The sequence below is a fragment of the Amblyraja radiata genome, chromosome 34 (assembly GCF_010909765.2).
Source record: "Amblyraja radiata isolate CabotCenter1 chromosome 34, sAmbRad1.1.pri, whole genome shotgun sequence".
In the NCBI taxonomy this organism is placed as follows: Eukaryota; Metazoa; Chordata; class Chondrichthyes; order Rajiformes; family Rajidae; genus Amblyraja; species Amblyraja radiata.
In genome coordinates, this window is record NC_045989.1 from 14,497,541 (window position 1) to 14,524,196 (window position 26,656).

At 41.7% G+C, this 26,656-nt stretch overlaps 1 protein-coding gene across 8 annotated transcripts in view; it reads left to right on the forward strand.

Moving 5' to 3' along the window:
• Positions 1-26,656, forward strand: part of gabpb1 (GA binding protein transcription factor subunit beta 1) — a 47,465-nt gene that overhangs the window by 5,916 nt on the left and 14,893 nt on the right. For 4 of the 8 annotated variants that reach the window (XM_033050241.1, XM_033050240.1, XM_033050238.1 and 1 more), the window contains 8 exons: positions 2,085-2,192; positions 4,046-4,213; positions 6,782-6,976; positions 10,756-10,894; positions 13,057-13,155; positions 15,846-16,028; positions 16,860-16,975; positions 22,291-22,365. In XM_033050241.1, coding sequence (XP_032906132.1) covers positions 2,085-2,192; positions 4,046-4,213; positions 6,782-6,976; positions 10,756-10,894; positions 13,057-13,155; positions 15,846-16,028; positions 16,860-16,975; positions 22,291-22,365 — 1,083 coding nt within the window. Of the gene's footprint in view, positions 1-2,084; positions 2,193-4,045; positions 4,214-6,781; positions 6,977-10,755; positions 10,895-13,056; positions 13,156-15,845; positions 16,029-16,859; positions 16,976-22,290; positions 22,366-26,656 lie in introns of those variants that run through there. The other 4 variants (XM_033050243.1, XM_033050246.1, XM_033050239.1 and 1 more) reach the window with 3 other exon arrangements.

Here is a 26,656-nt window from a genome sequence, read left to right on the forward strand (position 1 = left end):
TCTCACTGACCTCCTCTCCCCCTACCAACCCTCACGGTCCCTCAGATCCACATCAGCCGGTCTCCTCTCCATCCACGTCCAACCTCCGCAGTTTTGGGGACAGAGCCTTCTCCAGGGCAGCTCCCAGGCTCTGGAACTCCCTCCCCCAACTGATCTGCAATTCCGTGTCCCTCACCATCTCCCAGTCCCGCCTCAAGACCCATCTCTTCACCTCTGCCTATCCTTAGCCCCACGTCCCCCTCCCTTTTCATCTGTGCTTGAATTGCCTCGTATTGTGTTTTGAATTGAATTCTGTTTTTAATTTGAGTACTAGTCATGTCTCTACTATTTTTTTCATTCCCCATACATGTTTTTCCTCTACTTGCTAAATTTTTGTAAGGTGTCCTTGAGACTCTTGAAAGGCGCCCATAAATAAAATTTATTATTATTATTATTTGGAGTAGCGTAGCAACAGTACGGGTCATGGGTCGTGACCCGACTGCCGTGAAACCTCCCTATAATTTCACTGAAAAGAATGACAATCGTAACTTTAGAGATACAGCGTGGAAACAGGCCCTTTGGCCCACCGAGACCGCACCGACCAGCGAACATTCCGCACACTAGCACTATCGAACACACTATGTAATATTGCAGAAGCCAATTAACCTTCAAACCTGCATGTCTTTGGAGTGTGGGAGGAAACTGGAGCACCCAGAGGAAATCCGCGCGGTCACACTAGACAACACAATTTCCTCACCAGGACCCTCCATAACTGCAGTAGGACCTCCTTGCTCCTAAACGCAAATCCTCTTATTATCTGAAAATCCTCAGATAATAAAGTGCCTACCTGTTCTTGCCACCAAAGTGGATAACCTCACATTTATCCACATTATACTGCATCTGCCATGCATCGGCCCACACACCCAACCTATCCAAGTCACCCTGCAGCCTCATAACATCCTCATCGCAGCTCACACTGCCACCCAGCTTTGTGTCATCCGCAAAGTTGGAGATGTCGTATTTAATTCCCTCGTCTAAACTGGGGTCGCAGCACAGAGCCTTGCAGCACCCCACTAGTCATTGCCTGCCATTCTGAAAAGGCCCGTTAATTCCTACTCTTTGCAGTACTCTATCCATGTCAATCATCGGCGGTCACTCGAAACAAGTATGAATGTCCTCTCATGGTGGATGCCAGACAGCCACCACACGGTCCTTGACAGATCTGGGTCAGAATCCAGTGGCATGGAATCCAAGATGACCGGCTGCAGCCTTCATCCGCATTCCCAGACGTTGTGACTGTCTACTAAAGTCAGCCATCATCCTCCACCTGTTCCACTGTTGAGGTCTTGGTTGGATTGCTCTTTGTCAGACCTCCCCCTCAACCGTACCACCATGGGTGGCCCTACCAGGAGTATAGCTCCACACGGCATCGCTCTCAGGATCTCAGGACCACACAAGCTTCTCCACCACGACAAGGTGACAATCCACGGAGAATCCATGTTAATACCCTACCCCCAATTTCATGTGTTCTAATTCTGTTCACTAATCTCTTGTGTGGGACCTTGTCAAAGGCTTTTTCAAAGTCCAGATACACCACATCCACTGACTCTCCCTTATCCATTCTACTTAATACATCCTCAAAAAATTCCAGAAGATTAATCAAGCATGATTTCCCCTTCATAAATCCATGCTGACTTTGACCGATCCTGTCACTGCTTTCCAAATGCACTGCTATAACATCTTTAACAATCGTCTCAAGCATCTTCCCCACCACCGATGTAAGGCTAACCGGTCTATAATTCCCCATTTTTTTTTCTCTCCCTCCTTTCTTAAAAAGTGGGGTTACATTGACACTCCTCCAGTCTTCAGGAACTGATCCAGAGTCGAGAGAACATTGGAAAATGATTCCTGTCAATATCATTTTGCAAAGGACACTTCAAACTCTGATAATTTGTGGAAATAAATGAATTGTGCACAAAGTGAAATTTTCATTTTCTTGTTTTTCTGCAAGTCCATGTTTTTCCTCAACAGTTATGCCACAATAAATGATTACCTCGGTATGGTTGAACAAATTATTCAATAGTGTTTATCTACCTTTTGACTAGATGTCTCTTGTGGATTTGGGGAAGAAGCTTTTGGAAGCTGCCAGAGCTGGCCAGGATGATGAAGTGCGAATCTTGATGTCCAATGGTGCCCCTTTCACAACAGATTGGGTAAGAACAGTCTGTGCTCCACTGACTTTTGTTATTGAATACATTTGCTATCTTTTCAGATCTGTGTTTTGATATAAATGGCCATAGTCTGACAGAATTAATTCTGAGCTGTGGGACAGCAAGGAACTAGTGTGTAAGATAAAGAAATAAACTTGTGGTAGTGGACAGCAAATGCTTATGTGCGCCGAAGGCGAGTTGTGATTCGGTACATTCTGAACGTTAGCTATAGTCTTCAGCCGTTGGGAATTGAGTAAATATAAGCCTAATTTACACCACATAAGTGTTGAATGTATCAGTTATGGGTAGAGCTGTTGGGAGCTCATATGTCTGAGAAGGAGAACCTGTCAATCTCTGCTTTAAAAATACCCAGAGACTTGGCCTTCACAACTATCTGTGGCAATGAATTCCACACATTCACCGCCCTGTGACTAAAGAAATTCCTCATCATCATCTTTCTAAAGGTACATCCTTTTATTCTAAGACTGTGCCCTCTGATCCTAGATTCTCCCACTAGTGGAAACATTCTCTCCACATCCACTCCATCTAGGCCTTTCATTATTTGGTAAGCTTCAATGTGAACCCTCTCATCCTTCTAAACTCCAGCAAATATAGGCCCTGAGCTGTCAAACGCTCATCCTAAGTTAACCAATCATCCCCGGGATCATTCTCATAAACCTCCTCTGGACCCTATCCAACTCTAACACATACCTCCTCAGATGTAGGGCGCAAGAACTGCTCACAATACTCCAAATGTGATCTGACCATTGCCTTCTAGAGCCTCTCTGCTTTCATATTCTAATTTTCTCAAAATGAATGCTAGCATTGCATTTGTCTTCCTCACTACCGGCAAATTAATCATTTGGAAATACTGTACCAGCACTGCCAACACCCTTTGCATGTCCGATATCTGAATCCTCTCTCCATTTAGAAAATAGTCTTTGCCTTTATTCCTACTACGAAAGTGCATGACAGCACATTTTGCTTTGCTGAATTCCATCTGCCACTTCTTTGCCCACTCTTCCGACCTGTCCACATCCTTCTTACAGACTCCCTGCTTCCTCTACACTACTTTCCCCCGCACCTACCTTAGTATCGACTGCAAACTTAGCTACAAAGCCACCGCTCTGTTATAAAATAAAATGTGAATGATGGAAATACTTAGTAATTCTGTCAGCATTCGGAGAGAAAGGAACGTAGTTGTGCTGAAGAGAGTACGGAGGAAATGCGTTAGAATGCAGTCTGGATCAAAGGAGTTAAGGAATTGGATAGGCCAGCCTTGCTTTCCTTGGAGCGAAGGATGCTGAGGAGTAATTTCAATAGAGGTATAAACAGGCAGAGTCATAAGAGGCACATGATAGCTGGGTAGATAGTCATAATCTTTACCCCATGGTAAGATATCAAAAACAAGAGGCATAGGTTTAAGGTGAGAGGAATGATTTTAAAGGGAATTTGAAGGGAAAGTTTTTTTTTACACAGAGAGTGGTTGGGTTCTGGCATTTGGAATCAGAAACAATCCCTACAGTTAAGAGACATTTAGACAAACACTTAAATAAGCAAGCATAGAAGGATATACATTTAATGCAGGCTAACATAATTGGTTAGATGGACAAAGATTTGTCATGGACATTGAGGGCCTAAATGCCCTTTTCAGTGCTGTACAACTTATAATTCTATGAATGTTAAACTAAAGGTTTCAGATTAGATAACTCCAACTACAAAAGGATATTAACATAAACATTAATTTCTTTTTTCACAATTGCTGCCTGCAATTTTTTAATTTCAGATTTTCATTTTTTTCTTTTGCTTCCCTATAACTGCCATCTTATGTTAATTTCTATTTACCAATGTTACAGCTTGGAACATCACCCCTTCATCTAGCAGCTCAATATGGTCATTATTCAACAGCAGAAGTGCTGCTTCGCGCAGGAGTGAGTCGGGATGCAAGAACCAAAGTGGACAGAACGCCACTGCATATGGCAGCATCAGCAGGCCATGCAAACATTGTGGAGGTACTAGTGAAGGTATGGTTGGACAAATTCTGTCATTCTATGTCAACCATGGATCATACTTGCAGTTGTGGGTTCAATTTCTATTACAGAGCCGACATCAGATACTTTTGGATGACTGTCTCAGTACAGTACTGAGGGAACGTTATTAAGCATTTCAGATGCAATGTTAATCTAAAACTTTCTCAAGGCCTTGATGATAAAGGTTTACTGGGTTATTAAACAAAGAACATGGTGAATGTACTGGAGATGGTGTAGGTTCTGAGAATATATATGTGGTGACCAGGCTGTCAGGCACTATTTGATTTAGGTTGATCTTGGAGCCAAATCACATATGAGTGAAGTTACAAGCTGGGAGAATTTTGGAACTTTCCTCTGCAATCATTGATAAAGCCAATTGATTGTGTTATATCTATGATTGGTAGATTTTAGTTCATCAAAATATAACAGAATATGGGGCATAGGGGATAAATAGAAATAGTTCATAAAGGTAAATTCGGAATGCATGGGATGAGATTAATAGAGCACTTTCAATGTGTTCTCTTCCTGCTTTGGGTAATTACAATCAGAGCGACAAAAGATACTTTTCTTTTTCCTACTGATGTATGTAGACAAGAGTCATAGTCATACAACGCAGAAACCAGCACTTCGTCCCAACTTGTCAATGCAGACAAAGATGCCACGCCTATGCTAATCACATTCAGGCATGAGATTGATCCGCGGATTTCTGCGAATTTTGAAATTCGATTAAAAAAAAAAACAGTGCTTAAATCTCCGATATAAATGGCTTTTAGCGGAAAGTGTGTCGATTTTAGCGAAAAGCGTGTACGCGGGTGCGGGCTGATCGTCTTCGCATGTGCAAAGGTAGGAGAGGGGAGAGAGGGAGGGTGAGTGGAGATAGGGGAGGGAGGGAGGGTGAATGGACGTAGGAGAGGGGAGAGGGAGGGAGGGAGAGAGGTAGGAAGGAGGGGGAGGGAGGGTGAGGTAGGAGGGAGGGAGAGTGGGAAGGGGGTGTGAGGGAGGGAGGGTAAGTGGAGGTATGCAAGGGTGGGAGGGGGAAGGAGGGGTGTGTGAGGTAGGGGAGTGGGAGGGAGGGTGAGTGGAGGTAGGAGAGGGGACAGGGAGGAAGGGTGTGGGGGGATAGGGAGGGTGAGTGGATGTAGGAGAGAGGGAGAGGAGGTAGGAGAGATGGGAGGGTGGGAGAGTGGTGTGGGAGGAGAGGGAGTGGTGTGGGAGGAGAGGGTGAGTGGAGGGAGAGGGAGGGGCAGTGGAGGTAGAGGGGGAGGGAGGGAGAGTGGTGTGGTAGGCGAGGAGAGGGCGAGTGGAGGGAGGGGAAGGAGATGGGAGGGAGGGGGAATGGAGGTAGGAGAGGGGGGAGTTGAGAGTAGGGGGAGTGAGAGTGGGAGAGGGAGGGTAAGTGGAGGTGGGACAGGGGAGGGAGGGAAGGTGAGTGGAGGTAGGCAGGCATGAGATTTCTCCGCGGATCCGTGGATTTCGAAATACAGTTTTAAAAAAAATCAGTCTAAATCTCCGCTATAAATGGACAGTAAGCTGCTGTGCCAATGGTTGAGTGCGTGGAAATCTGCTGAGTCGATTTTACCGGGCCGACCGTCTTTTTTGCATGCGCATCTCTACGGCTAGCGCTCAGCTCCGCACATGTAGAGTAGCGATTACATTGTTAAAATGTGAGAACTGTTTCATTTGTAAAACAAAAGCATTCAAGAGTCTGTATGTCATAGAAACTACAATATTCTTTTTTGTTTTTTACCTGATTCAATCAGGTAAAATGTGTTATTGTAAGGTATAATTTAAAAAAAAATTACAGTATAAATTAAGGGTAAACAAGCAAGGAAATGGGGTCATTTCAAGGTATAATTATCAAAAAGGTATAAAACATTTCCAGTGTAAAGAATACTTCTCTCTAATTAGAATAAACAAGTAAGGAACAATATGTTACAAGTGTAGGTGTACGTGTAATATAAAATATTTTCAATATGACTTAAGTGTAAACAAGCAAGGAGTTGGTGTCATTTTAAGGTATGATTATCACACATTTTCTGTGTAAATTAAGAAGTGACAAGCAAGGAAAATGTGTTATTTTAAGGTACAATTTAAAAAATAAAGTCTAAAGGGTAAACAGGCAAGAAAACTGTCATTTCAAGGCATAATTATCAAAAATGTTCTGCATAAAGGGGGCGGCCTTGGAACCCCTAGATCCCCATCTCTCTTCCTCTTTTTTCCTGTCTCATGCCTGCACATTTGGCCCATATCCCTCTATACCTCCTTCTGATCCATAAAACTATTGCAAATTAAAAGAGGAATGTTAAAGTCTAATGTTGATTTAAATCAAAACATATCAGCACTCTATTTCAGACATAGTAATGTTCTTGTGCTCAGAGGATTTGTATGAACATCAGAATAATTTTCTTTTAAAATGCATTCCCTTACTTTCCCTCTGTTCATATTTTATTACAATGTTTGCAAAATAGCCTTCGATATCCCTGTGGATAATGTTTATAATATCAGATAATTAATTTAATAAAAGTGATAATGCCACCTACACATTCTCTTTACTTTTGACAGAATGGAGCTGACATAAACGCAAAGGATATGCTTAAGATGACAGCACTTCACTGGGCTGTGGAGCACGGTCACCAAGACGTGGTTGAACTCTTGATAAAATATGGAGCTGATGTTCACACACCAAGTAAATTCTGCAAAACAGCTTTTGATGTTGCAGTGGATAATGGCGATGAAGAATTAATGTTAATGCTTCAGGTAATTGATTTAATACAATCGAGGCTCCAGATTACGATTAAGATGGATTATAGACATAAGCATCACATTATACAGGGGAACTGTAGCAAATTAATGGTTAATTGCAGAGAAATAAAATTGCAAAAGTAATTGAAAGGAACCTGCCAGAAGTTTTTGGCTTTGGTAGTTAATGAACAATTTCTATTTGCCACTTCCCCTTCAGAAAGTGGATTATTCTCTCATGCATTCTGACATGCTTATGTTGAAATACTTTTCACAGGGAATTTTACATGAAGTAATCATGGGCAACAATATCCATCTATGGTTATGGAAGCCAAACGTATGCATAGAATTTCCCCAATTGCTGTGCTATTCTCTAACCCTTTTAAAGATGTGGTTGTAGAAATACTGGAGCCTTTGCTTGAAGTTTTTCAAATCGCGTTGAGTTCTCGTGAGATACCAGCAGACAAGAAAACTACAAATGTGTTTACTTTGTCTAGGAAGGGAGGAATATAAAAATAAAGAACGATTGGTCTTTTCACCTAATTTCTATTGGCAAAATGCTGGAGTCTATAATCAAGAAAGAAATGACTCGTCGCCTTGTGAAGCATAATGTAATTAAACTGTCAACATAGTTTTATGAAAGGTAAATCATGTTTACAAGCCACAGAAGTGAACTCCTTAAGAGTCAAGAGTATTTTATTGTCATATGTCCCAGACGGGACAATGAAGTTTTTACTTGCTACAGCACAACAGAATATGTGAATATGTAAACATTGTATATAACGGGGGAAAAAAAGAAAAAGTTCAATAAGTAACAAATATAGTGCAAATAACAAATAATAATATAGTCTTTTGCAGTTCTATTGTGTTTAATAGCCTGATGGCTGTGGGGAAGAAACTTCCAGAACCTGGACGTTATAATCTTCAGGCTCCTGTACCTTCTTCCTGATGGCAGTGGTGAGATAAGTGTGTGGCCAGGATGGTGTGGGTCCTTGATGATTTTGGCTGTCTTTTTGAGGCAGCGACTACGATAGATCCCTTCGACGGTGGGGAGGTCAATGCCAGTGATGGACTGGGCAGTGGCCACAACTTTTTGTAGTCTTTTACACTCCTGGACGTTCAAGTTGCCGAATCAGGCCACGATGCAACCTGTCAGTATGCTCTCTACCATGCACCTGTAGATGTTTAGCCGAATCTCCGTAATCATCTCAGGAAGTAGAGTTGCTGATGTGCCTTCTTTATAACTTCATCGGTATGCTGGGTCCAGGAAAGATCTTCTGATGTATGCACACCCAGGAATTTGAAGTTATGGACCCTCTCCACCATCGTCCCGTTGATATAAACAGGATTGTGGTCCTCATCCTTCCCCTACCAAAGTCCACAATCAGTTCCTTGGTCTTACTGATGTTGAGAGCTAGGTTGTTGTGCTGGCACCATTTGGTCAGTCGGTCAATCTCACTTCTATACTCTGACTCGGCCCCATCTGTGATTCTTCCAACTTGATGATGGAGTTCGCACTATGACCGGCTATGCAGTCATGAGTATAGAGTGAGTAAAGCAGGTGGCTGAGCACGCAGCCTTGAGGTACTCTCGTACTAATTGTTACTGAGGATGAGTGGTTCCTCTAATTCGAACAGACTGGTCTGTTGATGAGGAAGTCGAGGATCTAATTGCAGAGGGATGCGCAGAGGCCCAGTTCCGTGAGCTTGGTAACCAGCTTGGAAGAGATGATGGTATTAAACGCCAAGCTGTAGTCTATAAACAACAGCCTGACGTAGGTGTTTTTATTGTCCAAGTGGTCCAGTGCGGAGTGGAGAGCCAGTGAAATTGCATCTACCTGTTGTGGCGGTATGCAAACTAGTTGGTCGAGGTTCTTGTCGAGGTAGGAGTTGATGTGCACCATAACCAACCTCTCAAAGCACTTCATCACCACAGACGTTAGTGCCACTGGTCGATAGTCATTGAGACACGTCACCTTACTCTTCTTGGGCACCGGTACTGTTGATGCCCTCTTAAAGCAGGTGAAAAAACTCAGACCTCAGAAGTGAGAGGTTGAAAATGTCTGCAAAAACTCCCGCCAGTTGGTCTGCACAGGTCTTGAGAACTCAACCGGGTATACCATCAGGTCCAGGCGCTTTCCAAGGGTTCATCCCCCTGAAGGATCTTCTGACATCGGCCTCTGTGACTATGACTAACACCGTCAGGGCGAAAAGGGGCGCGGGAAGGTACATCAGTGTTCTCCCTATCGAACCGTGCGTAGAACGCATTGAGCTCATCAGGAAGTGATGCTTCACTGTCGATTGAGCCGCCTCCTGATTTCGCATTGTAGGGGATGATGGTATTCAAGCTTGCCACAGTTGCCGAACATCCGTCTCATCCTCCAGCTTAGAGCAGAAGTCCCTTTTGGCCTTTTTGATGGCCTTACCAAAGTCGTATCTGGACTTCTTATAAACCTCTGCATCGCCAGACCTGAATGCCCGGGATCTGGACTTCAGAAAAATGCGTATCTCATGGTTCATCCAAGGCTTCTGGTTAGGAAACACTCGGAAGGTGTTTGTTGGACTGCATACACTAGAAAACTTATGGTGCATTATGAAAAATAACTTTGTAAATAAAGTATTTACTATTAATGGGTACAATGAGCTATCATTTGTGTAGGAAGGAACTGAAGATGCTGGTTTAAACTAAAGATAGACACAAAAAGCTGGAGTAACTCACTGGGCCAGGCAGCATCTGTAGAGAGAAGCAATGGGTGATGTTTCGGGTTACCCTTTTGCATATCTTTCATTCATTGCCTTTGTCTACATCATTGTCTATATCTCTCGTTTCCCTTTTCCCTAACTAGTCGGAAGGAGGGTCACTGACCTGAAACATCACCCATTCCTTTTCTCCAGAGATGCTGCCTGTCCGGCTGAGTTACCCCAGCTTTTTGTGTGTGTCTATGAGCTATCATTTGTGTTCAACTGGTTGCTCATTTTTATAGAATCTAAAAATGTGTTGTTCTGTGGTGAGATCTTAGACTGTGTGCAACTCTGCATATGTAGCTTTTAATTGTTCCTTTTGAAGCAAAAATACATTTGTATCTTTACATTCCTGCCCACCATAGAATTACTGACTAGCCTTTATATGAAATACCCAGGAGTCACTGTTAATAAGTGTACCAGTTTATCTGCCATTCCAGCTATTGGTGTTGGTTTTAGTTTATTTGTGTCACCTGTACCAAGGTACAGTGAAAACATTTGTTTTCTTGTTATTTAATCAATTTATGCTATATACAAATACAATCAAGCCAGACACAAGTACAACAGTTAGTGCAAAGAGAAAAGTACCAGAGCGCAGAATATAGTGTTTTAGCGATACAGTTACAGAGAAAATGCAGACTAAATAAAAGTGCATCAAGGTAAGTTGGGAGATCAGGACTACACACAGCTTCTGAGGGGTCTGTTCTGGAGGAAGGAGGTGTACCTAAATCTGGTAGTATGTGCTTTTAACCTGTTGTATCTTCTGCCCATTGGTAGAAGAAGGAATGATCATGGTGTAAATGGTCCTTGATCATGTGCTGCTTTCCCATGGCAGAGAAGTGAAGTGTAGATGGAGTTGATGGGGGTGGCTGGTTTGTATGGTGGAGTGGACAACTCTCAGCAATTTCTTGCGTTGCTTTTAATGGCGTCTAATCCAACAAAGGTTGGACTGAATAGTTTAATAACAGTTTATTTATTAAGGATAGATCCCTTCTAACAATATGAAGCTTAATTAAGGAATGCCCAATGTTTTATGTGTTCTATCTTATTCTACAGAGGGCAATGGAGAACCAGATCAACACAAACGCAGATTGCTCTGATACAATCACAGTTCACAGTGCTGCACCACAATTCATTATTGGTCCGGGAGGAGTGGTCAATTTAACTGGCTTGGTTACTACATCAAAGGCATCAGGTATGTTGGCAATTACTTGGTTTCCCATTGATGTGAAATCACTCCTCTTCCTGTTATCCTTGTTCTCTTGTATCTAATGCAGATAACTTATTAGAGGAAAAGTGGAGAAGGGGCTTTACCTAGTAGTGGAGGCTGAGAACAAGTAGAGGAGTCTGATTTCAAGCAATGCAAGTGACATAAATGTGCACTGCTCTGCTTACTTTTTCTCAATGTGTCAGTGAGTGCAACTGATTACAGAATATGTGAACTTTACAATTCAACCTCTATTGATTATAGGTTTAAAATGTTTTAACGAGTAGGACTGATATTATTCTCATGTACAGCAAGTTAATCAATAATGATCTCAACACAATAAAGAGACATAACTTAAATTCGGGTGACCAGAAAGTAGATGCGGTTTGGGAAAGAAAGTAATTTATGGGGTTGGTGCACAGTAGGACAGAGTACAGGCACCCCTCGACTTATGTAATGGGCAACTTGTGATTCCACATCCCACCGTGTTAGAGAATTCAAAAATTTACCATTACTAAGTCAAGAAATTTCTCTTCATTAGAAGGCAAGTATAGCATGTGCAGGTGGGCACTGCCATCTGCAGGTTCTCTACCAAGTCGCATCTCATGCTGTTATCATCATTGGATCTGAATCCTAGAATTTCCTATAGGGCCTGTCCCACTTAGGCGATTCTTTAGGCGACTGCCGGCAACTAGGCTATCGCCACATGGTCGCCGGGGACTCATGGTCGTGAGTAGTCTCCTCAGTCGCCCAAAGAGTCGTAGAGTTTTTCTGGTCGCCGCTGGATTTTGAAATGTTAAAAACTTTTCGCCGACCGTGGGCTTGTCGTAGCTTGTCTTCTCCTGACGTAGGTGCTGTCGTAGGTTGTCGCCAGGATGGCGTAGGTTGTCGTCAGGTGACATAGGTTGTCGCCGGTGCTGACTTCGGTGAATTCCATTATCGTATTCGCCGGCAGTCGCCTAAAAAATCTCCTAGTGGGACAGGCCCTTATCTCTTCTGAACATTTTTTTGAAGGGCTGCCTGTCCCTCATAAGCATTGCTAATTATAAAGGCAAAATGCTGGATTGATGATGTCACTTACTATAGTTTCTGTACTTGCAGTAATTCTGAACAACTCTCCTGATTGTCATTCATATTCAGTGGGTTGTTTTTGTACATTCTGTACTTAATCAGGGATTGTACCTATGTATGTCAATAATCTTACTGAACTGTATGCAAAAAAGAATGTCACTGTACCTTGATAATAAAGAATCATAAATCTGCTCATTTACCCTGCTGAGACGTGTTCCCTGAAACACTGCAACTTATGAGTTCCTTTTTGCTCACCAGCAATATTATCCATCTGTTTCACATAGTTTATTTTTTAATTCCCAAATTGTAATGCAGCATATTGAGAGTGAACAGCGAGTGTTACTCTAGCCAGATGCCCAATACGTCACTTCATAAGGTTTGATGTTTGCATCCAGCATGTTCCCTGAATTCACGTCCTTTCCCATGAGGTCAGCAAGACCATGTTTCTCCTGTGTGATTTAAAAAAAATAAAAATTTGCACAGATGGTCCTCCTTTTCACATTGTACCTCTGGATATTAATTGCAATAACATGATGATCAAGTATATTTATGAAGTGGTCTTGCAGTTCAGAATGATTTAAACTGGTTTAACATATCAGGTCGATGACCATACAGACGAAAGAATTAAGCTGAAGCATTCACTCTTGTCCTCTTTCCACAGTAGCTGTCTGACCTGATGGTATCAGCACTTTCTGTTTTATTTCAGATGTCCATCATCTGCAGTTTTATTGATTTTTCAATTAAAATTTAAATATATTGTAGTATCATATCGTACAGCACAGAAAACGACCCTTCAGCCCACCATGTCCACGCTGACCCATTTGCCCACTTCAGGCCTGTTTCCTCCTTTACCGTGCCCACTTAACTATATCTGTAATATCCTCTGAAACATCGTCATCATATCTAATTTCACCACCTCCTCTGCAGTGTTCCAGATATCAACCACTCTGTGCTAACTTATTTACCTTTATTTAAATATATCACAGCTTTTTTAAAATGATTCTCTTTTAGTACTTTAGATTGTAGAACTCTTGCAACTTGTTACCTGAGAAGTTAAACACTTGCTCTTTTAATTTTAGACTCGGGACAGTTTGGGAATTCCTCTACATCGGTGTTGGCTACACTAGCTGCCTTGGCAGAAGCATCGGCACCATTGTCACATACATCTGAAGCACCAGGTTAGAAAGCAACTGCTGCTCATTCTTTAAGATGTATGGCCTACATAAAAAATATGAGATTTGTCAAAAGTGAAAATGTTTTGTGAAAAGTGCTATGTAGCCTGCAAAGACACAAGCAAAACATTTCACCAGCAAAATGAACTCTTCTGCAATTTCAATTTTAATTAGATTTTATTTTTTAATATAAGAAATGCTCAATAGTTCTCACTTCAACAATGCAGAGAGGTTTTACAAAGGCACGGTTACATGTACGGTATTTGTGCTGTAATGCCCATAATGCTATCTCCTTCATATTTCCTTCATCAATCCTTTCCTTCACTTCTGATGAATATTTCTTAAGAAGTTAAGGATGTAATTGCTTCCACAATCAAGGTTTGCTGATGGTAAACAATATATTTTCTTTGAGAAGGTACCTCAGCTTTCACAAAGCAGCAAAATCTTGTATGTTTGCGCTGTCTCTGTTAACGTTCTATAAACCACCATTCCAACATCATTTCTGTCCTATACGTTAGGCTAATCTCAGCTAATACTAACTTCCATTGTTGCAACTATTATAAGAAATGAATCGTAGATTCCTAAACAACTGTTTCTACAGCACACAAAATGGACTATGGCCCACCTCAACCATGCCACCTGTGATACCTATCTACGCTAACCCCATTTGCCTGTGTTGTGATTCAAAACCATAACTTTGACCTCAATATTAGCAAAACTGAAGAGTTGGTTTATGGCCTAAGGATGCGAAGGGGTGAACACAATCCTGTCCTCATCAATGGATGCCTGTGGAAATGGTCAACGGCTTCAAGTTCCTAAGCATCACTATCATCTGAAACGTAACCTGGTCACACTGATTCAGTGATCACATCAGTGTATTTACTTTCTTTGCCATCTGAGAAGATTTGGCACTATTTCTATGTCTTTATTAAGTACCAAATATCTATCTAATTGGTATTGTGATAAATGTCAATGACACAACTCTATTTGTAATGCTCAATGTTCTGGGTGTGTGTGAGAACTATAACTAATAGTATGCATGGAAGAGAGAAGATTGAAAATCAAAAACACTGCAGATGCTGGAAATCTGAAATAAACCAAAGTGCTAGAAATAGATAGTGGGTCAAGCAGCATCTGTGGAAAGTGAAAATTATTATTTCAGGTCTGAGGCCTTTCATAAGAAAAGAGAAGATTGTTTATTCACCAATTGTTATGGTTTCCATATTATATCAATTACCTTCTTTGTGGATGTGCATTGAATGATATGTTATATTCTCATCAAGAATGAAATACTTTGAAAGGCAGGAATATAACACTTTATAAGCATGTTTGCCTTATTTGGTACTTTCTTCAGTAGCCTGGGTAGATTGAGTCTGAAGAAGGGTCTCGACCCGAAATGTCACTCATTCCTTCTCTCCAGAGATGCTGCCTGTCCTGCTGAGTTTTACTCCAGTTTTTTGTGTCTAGCCTTGGTAGATTATCAGATCGAACCCATGTTTGCTAATCTACAGCAGCATGTGTGGTGTTGAAGTATATTATAGATAGAGTTATAGAAAATATTATTCATCTCCAGGCACAATATTCTTCATCTCCAGGCACAACATCCAATGTGATGTAAAATAATATAATTCCATTAATTCTGTTAAAATTCTCAATGTTTTAATTATCTTTCTCTCTGGAGTTTGCATTTGAACATTTTGCAATATATTTGGTCATCTTAAAAGGGTAAAAATGACCAACCAAGGTAAACTGTGGTGAAACTTAACCAGAACTTTTGTGTAACTGTAAAACTCTCCTTAAAGTTACTAGCTCCCTGGGTTCATACCATCTTCAACCATAAGCATTCAATTAAACATTGAAATCCCCAGGCACATCGGAATATATTTGTATCAGTAATCAAATGAAACCCTGGCATGGTTTAGTGGGTAGGAATATGGTGGTGATTGTGAATGCTGTGAGATGAAAATAATATAATTTTGTTATACTGAAGCAGTCAAATACTAGGATTTTTGAAACTGGATAACTGGGTACTTTTGTGCATATGGATAGAAACGGTTTGGGGAATATAGACTACGCACAGGCAAGTGGGACTAGCTCTGCTCGGCAACTTGGTCGCAGTGGACAAGTTGAGCCGAAGGGACTGTTTCGTGCTGTAGAGTTCTATGAGTCTAAGACTGTTTTGTTTCTATGTTCATGGGTACCAATACAGTAAGTTGCTTATCCTTCACAGGAAAGGCTGCCTGTGACAATTGAAGTGCAAATTATCGTTCAAGACAGTGAAGGGCTTACCATGCGCCTCTTGGTTTCAGTCAAAATGATGATAACTTGATGCACCTGCCTGTTGGCAGTGGGGTGAGATTGGCTGGAGGGTAGCTGGGATCTGCATTGAGAATTAGTTGCCTGAACTAGTGCCCTCCTGGAATTAGTGTGGTGGGGGGAAGGGTATATTTACTTAGGTAGCCCCTGATGTGGTTGGCAATGTTGGGCTTGGTGATTCTTTGTTGCAATTTTATTTGAACATCTTTGTTCGTATATACCGTATGTCCAGTTAATCCTTCCTTCTCTTCCTGCTTCCCAGTGGGTGCTTCTTAGCATTTAATCAAAATGAGTGTTTAGTTCAAAATGATATCTAAAGTGGAAAATGTCGACTTTCAGAATTCAGGATTATAAGAGAAATGTTTTTTTTTTCCTTTCAGCAATTGCTACAGAGGAAGTAGTAACAGCAGACTCTGTGGATAGTGCCATACAACAAGTTGTCAGCAGTGGAGGTCAGCAAGTGATTACCATAGTTACTGATGATATTCAGTTGAGCAGCTTGCAGGCAGCCAGTGACAGCATGAATCAACCAATCATTGTGACAATGCAGGATGGACGGCAAGGTAAAGTGTAATTAATTGATAACATACAATGTGAGCAAATACTCATTCCCTGCTTCCTGGTATTCCCTCTTTAACTATTGATGTAAGATAACTATTGCAAAGCTTAATACACCAGGGTAATTGAGCAGGTGCAACACACATTTACTAAATTAATTAAGGTTGTATCTGCTTTGGATGCACTTGGTGACAGTAAAAATAAAACGAATATTTTTATTTCAAAGAATTTGTAGAGATATAATCACCTTGCACATTAAATGCTTAAAATAATCAAATACATTTCAGCTTCATTTTCAGCATTAAAATCAAGCGTAACAATTAATAGAATTTGTTTTTTGAAGAGTTTTTTTTCTAACATGTAAATAATGATTCTGTTCTATTATGTTCTGTTCCCGATGTTGGGGAAGTCCAGAACAAGGGGTCACAGTTTAAGGATAAAGGGGAAATCTTTTAGGACTGAGATGAGAAAAACATTTTTTACACAGAGAGTGGTGAATCTCTGGAATTCTCTGCCACAGAATGCAGTTGAGGCCAGTTCATTAACTATGTTTAAGAGGGAGTTAGATGTGGCCCTTGTGGCTAAAGGGGGTATGGAGAGAAAGCAGGTACAGGATACTGAGTTGGATGATCAGCCATGATCATATTGAATGGCGGTGCAGGCTCGAAAGGCCGAATGGCCTACTCCTGCACCTATTTTCTATGTTTCTATTCTGTTGTGTAGTTTTTGCACAATCCGCAGGCATTGCCACTTTCATTTCACTGCACATCTTGTATGTGCATGTGACAAATAAACTTGACTTGACATGTTCTGTTGAATCTATCTCCATCTCCTAGTTTTGACTGTTCCAGCCACTGACATTGCTGAGGAGACTGTGATCACTGAAGAACCATTGATAAAGAGGCGTTGTGTGGAGATAATTGAAAATCACATTGATAGCACAGAGATCGAGGTAAGCATACAAGGAATCATTAATTTCTGGCGGGGTTGTGGGCAGGGGGTTGGAGGAGATTGGGGGGGATAATCATGACTGAGGCATTAGTTAGCACTGAATCTGTGGCATGGCTATTTGCATTATTTGCTTCTGGAAGAACCCCAATCACTGGATCTTTGCAATAGGAAAAAATCACATGTGGTTAAAGTGCACATTGTCAGATTTTATTGAAGGTCATTTTTATACATATTGGTTTCACCATGTAGAAATTACAGCAGTGTTTATACATAGTCCCCACCATTTCAGGGCACCATAATGTTTGGGACACATGACTTCACATGGGACACATTGCTCTTTGTTAGAGACCTCAACCTTACTGCCACGGGTAACCCTACCAGGAGCATAGTTCCAGACAGCATCGCTCTCAGGACCACACAAGCTTCTCCACCACAACATGGTGACAATCTGCAAACAATTCAGGGCACCATAATGTTTGGAACATGTCTTCACAGGTGTTTGTAATTGCTCAGGTGTGTTTAATTGCCTCCATAAGAGTGCTCTCAGCGCCTAGTCTTTCCTCCAGCCTTTCCATCACCTTTGGAAACTTTTGTTCCTTTTATCAACATGAGGACCAAAGTTGTGCCAATGAAAGTCAAAGAAACCATTATGAGAGTGAGAAACAAGAATAAAACTGTTAGAGACATCAGCCAAATCTTAGGCTTACCAAAATCAACTGTTTGGAACAAAGAGAGCACTGGTGAGCTTACTAATCGCAAAGGGACTGGCAGGCCAAGGAAGATCCCCACAGCTGATGACAGAATAATTCTCTCTATAATGCAGAAAAGCGCCGAAACACCTGTCAGACAGATCAGAAACACACTTCAGGAGTCAGGTGTGGATTTGTCAATGACCACTGTCCACAGAAGACTTCATGAACAGAAATACAGAGGCTAAACTGCAAGATGCAAACCACTGGTTAGCCGGAAAAATAGGATGGCCGGAATGCCAAGAAGTTTGCCAAGAAGTACTTAAAAGAGCAACCACAGATCTGGAAAAAGGTCTTGTGGACAGACGAGATGAAGATCAACTTACAATGCATTCAGAAAGTATTCAGACCCCTTCACTTTTTCCACATTTTGTTACATTACAGCCGTATTCTAAAATGGATTAAATTCTTTTTTTTTAATCGTCAATCTACACAGAATACTCCAGAATGAAGGAGCGAACACAGGTGTTTAGACATTTTTGCAAAGTAATTTAAAATAAATAACTGAAATATCACATGTACATAAGTATTCAGACCATTTACTCAGTACTTTGTTGAGGCACCTTTGGCAGCGATTACAGCCTCAAGTCTTCTTGGGTATGAAAATACAAGCTTGGCACACCTGTATTTGGGTAATTTCTTCCATTTAAGAATGATGGAGGCCACTGTGCTCTTTGGGACCTGCAACGCTGCAGAAATTGTTTTATGGCTTCCGTCTGGCCACTCCACCATAAATGCCTGATTGGTGGAGTGCTGCAGATATAGTTGTCCTTCTGGAAGGTTCTCCCATCTCCACAGAGGAACTCTGGAGCTCTGTCAGAGTGACCATCGGGTTGTTGGTCACCTCCGTGACCAAGGCCCTTCACCCCCGATTGCTCAGTTTGGCCGGGCGGCCAGCTCTATGAAGAGTCCTGGTGGTTCCAAAGTTCTTCCATTTAAGAATGACGGAGGCCACTGTGCTCTTCGGGACCTGCAATACTGTAGAAATGGTTCTATACCCTTCCCCAGATCTGTGTCACGACACAATCCTGTCTCGAATCTACAGGCAATTCCTTCGTCTCCATGGCTTGGTTTTTGCTCTGACATACACTGCCAACTGTGGGACCTTATATAGACAGGTGGATGTGTGCCTTTCCAAATCATGTCCAATCAATTTAATTTACCACTGGTGGACTCCAATCAAGTTGTAGAAACATCTCGAGGATAATCAATGGAAACAGGATGAACCTAAGCTCAATTTTGAATGTCATCGCAAAGGGTCTGAATACTTATGTAAATGTGATATTTCAGTTATTATTTTTAATTACTTAGCAAAAATTTATTTTCGCTTCTTCATTCTGGGGTATTGTGTGTAGATTAATGATTAAAAAAAAGAATTTAAACCATTTTAAAATAAGGCTGTAACGTAACAAAATGTGGAAAAAGTGAAGGGGTCCGAATACTTTTTGAATGCAATCTATATCAGAATGATAGCAAGAGCAATGTATGGAGGAGAGAAGGAAATGCCCAAGATCCAAAGCATACCACGTCATCTGTGAAACACGGTGGTGTGGGCGTTATGGCCTGGGCATGTATGCCTGCTGAAGGTACTGGCTCACTTATCTTCATTGATGATACAACTGCTGAAGGTAGTAGCATAATGAAATCTGAAGTCTAGACACATCCCATCTGTTCAAGTTCAAGCAAGTGCCTCAAAACTCATTGACCGGCGGTTCATTCTACAGCAAGACAATGATCTCAAACATACTGCGAAAGCAACAAAGGAGTTTTTCAAAGCCAAAAAGTGGTCAATTCTTGAGTGACCAAGTCAATCACTCGATCTGAACCCAATTGAGCATGACTTTTATATGCTGAAGAGAAAACTGAAGGGGACTAGTTCCCAAAACAAGCATAAGCTAAAGGTAGACAAAAATGCTGGAGAAACTCAGCGGGTGAGGCAGCATCTATGGAGCGAAGGAATACGTGACGTTTCAGGTCCGTCACCTATTCCTTCGCTCCATAGATGCAGCCTCACCCGCTGAGTTTCTCCAACATTTTTGTCTACCTTTGATTTTCCAGCATCTGCAGTTCTTTCTTAAGCATAAGCTAAAGATTGCTGCAATACAGGCCTGGCATAGCATCACTAGAGAAGACACCCAGCAACTGGTGATGTCCATGAATCACAGATTTCAAGCAGTCATTGCATGCAAAGGATATGCAACAAAATACTAAACATGACTACTTTCATTTACATGACATTGCTGTGTCCCAAACATTATGATGCCCTGAAATGGGGGAGAGGGGGGGGGGGGGGAAACTATGTAATGATGGGTTACATAAATAAATGATGGGTCTTTGTCCCAAACATTATGGAGGGCACTGTGATTGACGGGTGAAAGCACAGACTTGGAACATTCGGGAGTTAACAGTGCAGGAGTGAGCTGGTGCTTAAGTGAGTGACTCCTTTGTATTTTTGCCCTCTGACTCCTCTGACCTACTTTAAAAAGAGTCTGACTCGAGCCTTAGGAATCTTGGATGGTATAAATGCAAAAGATGTTGCTAAATCATGGAGTAAGGAGCAAAGAACACATTTCAGCTAAGTCTAAAATCTACAGGTGACTTAACTAGGGATTTTGGTGAGTGGGGTGAAGTGGGTAGAGCTGCTGTTTTAAAGAACACTAAGATTGAATTAATAAGTAGTCACCCAAATTAAGAATTCGAGAAGTGGGGGGAATATTCTTGTCGTCGTCCCCCACCTTGTATTTTTGACTCCCCATGGCCGTCTAAAGGATAGTATTTTATCTTCAGTTAATTAACTCATTTGTTTTGCTCTCTGCTGCAAGTGCTATGCATGTGCTATTAAACTAACCAAACTGCATTCATCTTCAATGTTTTATTAGTGTTTCAGGGGAATCTGTGTCATCAGGGCAGGGAGGGACTGTTTGAAGATGTTTAGATAGCTTTCCTGCTATTTAGCAGCTGGGGTATGTTGGCCAGGTGTCATGAAAGGTCTTCCTCAAAGTAAGACTATGTTATGAGTTCTATATTTTGTCCTGTGCAATCATGTTGGGTCATGGTGCTTGAGGAGTATGGAGAAGTGACTTAAACCAGACCTCTCTCACTCTCTCTCACTCTGCCTATGGGTTCTCTACTTTACTATGACTTTTAAGGCAATGCTGAAGGTACACAAAGACTGGTGTCCCCATGTCCCCATTTTTACCTGTTAGATCATATTTAGCTAGTTGATAATTTTAGTTCATTGATGTTCTATTTCTGCATAGTTTTCAAGCAGAATCATTTTCTGGACATGTAAACCTTAAGTTTAGATAAAATGGACTGCCAGAACAATGGTTACTTGGGACCAGCCATGTAGCTTCTTTCCGAGAATTGGTCAGAATAGGACAATATTTAGAGGAATAGCTTGATACATGACAATATCTGATAATTTAAAAATAGCCTGACTCGGGTCTTTGGGATTTTGGATGGTATAAGTGCAAAACATTGTTGCCAAGACATGGAGTAAGGAGAAATAACACAATTATGCAAATTCTAAATGTCATATCCAGTTTGAGAGTGATAATTTGAAGTATGAAACTAATCTCTAAGACTTAACTAATGATAATTGCAAATGTATAAAGGCAGATATCTGTAAAGACAGCGGCTGTGGTGGATGTGATCTTACATCTTAATTCTCTAGATTCTGGAAAGATCTCAGCAAATTGGAAAATGTGACACCCTTTTCCTGAAAAGCGAGACAGAAATTTGTTTGACATTTTCCATTGGGATACTACTAGAATCCATTATTAAGTATCAGTAGTCACTTAGAAAAGCAATATGTAATCAAGCAAGGTCCACATGATTTCAGAAAGGAAATATCTTGTTTGACTATTTCATTGGACCTCTTTGAGTATATTCTGACTAAGGTGGATATAAGGAACTAATAATTGCGATGTAGTTGAGTTTCGGGAAGGTGCAGGAAGGATGTTGCACAAGTAAAAGCTCGTGATGTTGGGTGTAAAATTATTAGCATAGATACAGGATTGGCTAAAATGGAGCTGGAAAGATTGCATAATTTTCAACTTGGCTATTTTAGTCTGCCCCAAAACAGCTTATTTCATTTCCTTGTGTTGCATCGTCTGTGGCTGTGTTCAAAGATATAAAACTTTGCAGAATAGAGTCCAGTGCTTCCATAGATACTCTTCATAGTTTCCTGTGTCTCCCTTATCACAAGCTTTTCAATGTCCATAATGGGTGGCCAGTAATTATCTAGCACTACCTTATTTCTGCACAATGTACTGACACGGACTCAAACTCATGTGCTGCAGGGAGGCTGCAGAGAAAGCTATAAAATGATAAAACACTGAAGAAAAGGATATCCAGTCCAGAAGGCTGCAACGTACCGAGATGGAACTTGAGGTGCTAGTCCTCAAGCTTACAAATATGTTCTGATTGTTCTTTATTTCAACCGCATTTCTCCAATGTGATTAAATGAATACTCAATAATGGCCTCTGGTAACTTTACCATCGCAGGTGTAAGACAAGTTAGCATACCATCACCAGTTTTATACCTCTTCCCTTCTTTGAATAGGAATGCAACATTTACAGTCCTCTGATGGATGTCGGCAACTGTACGGTGATGGTCCTTGGCAGAAGCAACAGAAAGGTTGTACAGTCTAAAGAAATCTTTCCAGTGAATGAAGGAGGAGAGGGACTGTGGGTAGCTCATTCGGGGTTAGCAGATGAGATGGGTTAAACAGGATACTTAGCTGTGGAAAAAGAGCCATTGAATACAGAAACAGGGTAGTTACAGTGCCTTCCATAATGTTTAGGACAAAGACCCATAATTTATTTATTTGCCTCTGTACTTCACAATTTGAGATTTGTAAAATTTAAAAAATCACATGTGGTTAAAGTGCACATTGTCAGATTTTAATCTCAGTGTATAAAAGGCATGCTCAATTGGGTTCAGATCAGGTGATTGACTTGGCCACTAAAGAATTTGACCATTTTTTAGCTTTGAAAAACTCCTTTGTTGCTTTAGCAGTATGTTTGAGATCATTGTCTTGCTGCAGAATGAACCGTCGGCCAATGAGTTTTGAAGCATTTGTTTGAAGTTGAGCAGATAGGCGGTGTCTATACACTTCAGAATTTATTATGCTACTACCATCAGTAGTTGTATGATCATTGAAGATAAGTGAGCCAGTGCCTTCAGCAGCCATACATGCCCAGGCCATAACACCCCCACCACCGTGTTTCACAGATGAGGTGGTAGGCTCTGCATCTTGGGCAGTTCTTCTCTCCTCCATACTTTGTTCTTGCCATCACTCTGATATGTCAATCTTCGTCACATCTGTCCACAATACGTTTTTCCAGAACTGTGGTTGCTCTTTTAAGTACTTCTTGGCAAACTGTAACCCGGCCATCCTATATTTGCGGCTTGCAGTGTAGCCTCTGTATTTCTGTTCATGAAGTCTTCTGCGGACAGTGGTCATTGACAAATCCACACTTGACTCCTGATGAGTGTTTCTGATCTGTTGGACATGTGTTTGGGGATGTTTCTTTATTATAGTGAGAATTCTTCTGTCATCTGCTATAGAGTTCCTCCCTGGCCTGCCAGTCCCTTTGCGATTAGTAAGCTCACCAGTGCTCTCTTCTTAATTGTAGAATTAGGGAATTAATGCACAGAATCTGTGAAAGAATCTGGGCTCTGGAATTGGCCAACTCATTCACGGAGCATATTTAGTTATAGTGGGCCAACTAGCCACTCGCTGCGCAATAACATTCTATGATTCTAACTAATTAATTGTGGGGGGGGGCTTTAGAGGACTGGTTCGCTGAATTTAGAGGACCAGTTATCATCAAAACAAATGTTTCTAATAAGTAATTAAACAGTTCACGCAGAACAATTACATGAAATGGTTTGGCACGGTATACTTACATTTGATCATCAAGATGTTGGTAGTTGGAAAGTATGCTGATTCATTATAAATGTAAGTATTTTATTGAGAAAGCTAGTATTTTTGTGGAGCCTAAAATTGTGAGGTATGTAATTTGATTTAAGAAATGTAAGGATTAAATTCAGAGTTAACTTAGATGTAAACTACATTACAGGTCTCTAGAGCTTAGACTAGCCACAAACAATGTCACAAGGGAGCAGCTTGTGTAATGCAGGCTGTGCTGGATCTCGTCAAGTTAATGAGGCATTCTTCAGGGTTGTCATTCAGCTTTGGTTGGGATCAAATTCTGCTTGAGCTGTTTTCTGAACATTTGTGTTTCTCCTAATGGCATTTATGTCGGGAACATTACAGATTAAGAATGGAATTCATTGTGTGACTGAGTACCACATGCTGATCGTGTACTCAAAATCCAGAGATTTCAAATGAGAGGAATCAAGGGTTACAGGGATGGGGCAGTACCGTGGAATTGAGACCAACAATTGGATCTGTCATGATCTCATTGAATGTCAGAGCAAGATTAAGGAGCTGCATAACTACTATTTCACCTAATGTACCACGTTGCTCTGGGATTTTTTGGGATAAACAGTTACGTATGCTGAAATCTAAAGATGTCCTAGATCCAATGAAAAAAAACTCTCACTTGTTGCTGGTGGCTGAATGACTTACTTTGGAATCTCTGGAACAGGGTTCCTCCATCTGTTCTATCACCACATTGGACAGCTTAAACACGGCAACCATAAGTCCTGTCATAGAGCAGTGTTGGGTGCACCTTCATTGTCAAGGTCCTCGCTATTTGTTCTAAGTGCACTTGGAAACTGCACACCGTGTACAGTTATTACGATCTACAGAAGAACCATTGATTGTATGGAATATTCATCTTTTAGGAAATATGCTGCCCTAGACTCGAGCAGTTGTCACGGTGTTCTATCCAATCGCCTTCTTTATTTGCACTTTAGATCAAAACAATAGCTGTTTGCAACTTGATTTTTTTAATAATGCCTTTCCCTGACATCTGTGGTATTAGTTTGAAATAGCAAAGATAAATATTCTACTTTGACACCAGGAATTATGCAGGAGGACTGAGTTGTTTTGGGTTTAACCTGTCCTCCACTTTGCTAACCAGTGGAAATGCACACTGTACCTTGCTCCTTTTACTTTCTCAACTTTTCCTGAACACACCAAGTTGTTTGCATAGTTTCCAATAATCCAGAGTCCGAGCACAAATTACCAGAAGGACATTGATAAGATGAACAGTCACAGTCTTTTTCCAGGGTGGGGGAGTCCAGAAAAAGATGGCATAGGTTTAAGGTAAGAGGAGAAGGGTTTAAAAGGAACCTGAGGGGCATGTTTTCACATGGAGGTTGGTTTGTACATGGAAGGAGCTGCTCGAGGAAGCTGTAGAGACAGATATAATTGCAATGTTTAAAAAAACATTTGGTCTAGTACGTGGATAAGAAAGGTTTAAAGGGATTTTGGTCAATCATAGGCAAATGGGACCAGCTGAAGTAACATCTTGGTCGACACAGGCTGAAGGGCCTGTTTCCATGCTGCATGACTCTATGACTCTAATTGGTGAAACCATTGCATTTTGGGAGGAGGAGATTTCAGTCCTCACTCATGCACACATTTGGGGCTAAAGGAATCAATGGATATGGGGAAAAAGCAATAACGGGGTACTGAATTTAGATGATCAGCCATGATCATATTGAATGGCGGTGCTGGCTTGAAGGGCCGAATGGCCTACTCCTGCACCTATTTTTCTAACTTTCTATTCCAACAGAGGACATGAATTGTCAGCTCTTTCCTTTAATACCTGGGGTGTTCAGATTCAGATTCAGATTCAGATTCAATTTTAATTGTCATTGTCAGTGTACAGTACAGAGACAACGAAATGCATTTAGCATCTCCCTGGAAGAGCGACATAGCAAATGATTTGAATAAATAATAATAAGTGTCCGGGGGGGGGGGGGGGGGGGGCGATTGGCAGTCACCGAGGTACGTTGTTGAGTAGAGTGACAGCCGCCGGGAAGAAGCTGTTCCTGGACCTGCTGGTTCGGCAACGGAGAGACCTGTAGCGCCTCCCGGATGGTAGGAGGGTAAACAGTCCATGGTTGGGGTGAGAGCAGTCCTTGGCGATGCTGAGCGCCCTCCGCAGACAACGCTTGCTTTGGACAGACTCAATGGAGGGGAGCGAGGAACCGGTGATGCGTTGGGCAATTTTCACCACCCTCTGCAATGCCTTCCGGTCGGAGGCAGAGCAGTTGCCATACCATACTGTGATGCAGTTGGTAAGGATGCTCTCGATGGTGCAGCGGTAGAAGTTCACCAGGATCTGAGGAGACAGATGGACCTTCTTCAGTCTCCTCAGGAAGAAGAGACGCTGGTGAGCCTTCTTGATCAGAGTTGAGGTATTGTGGGTCCAAGAGAGGTCATCGGAGATGTTGACTCCCAGGAACCTGAAGCTAGAAACACGTTCCACCTCCGTCCCGTTAATGTGGATGGGGGTGTGTGTGCCGCCCCTGGACTTCCTGAAGTCTACAATGAGCTCCTTGGTCTTCTTGGAGTTAAGGGCCAGGTTGTTGTCAGCGCACCATGCTGCTAAATGCTGGACCTCCTCCCTGTAGGCCGACTCATCATTGTTGCTGATGAGGCCAATCACCGTTGTATCATCTGCATACTTGATGATGGTGTTAGTACCATGTACAGGTGTGCAGTCATAGGTGAAGAGGGAGTAGAGGAGGGGGCTCAGCACACAGCCCTGTGGAACGCCGGTGTTCAGGGTGAGGGTTGAAGAGGTGTGCTTGTCTAACCTAACAGACTGGGGTCTGTTGGTTAGAAAGTCCAGTATCCAGTTGCAGAGGGAGGGGTCAATGCCCAGGTTACCGAGTTTGGTGATCAGTTTTGATGGTATAATGGTGTTGAATGCTGAGCTGTAATCGATGAACAGCATTCTTACGTAAGTGTCTCTGTTGTCGAGGTGGGAGAGGGCGGAGTGAA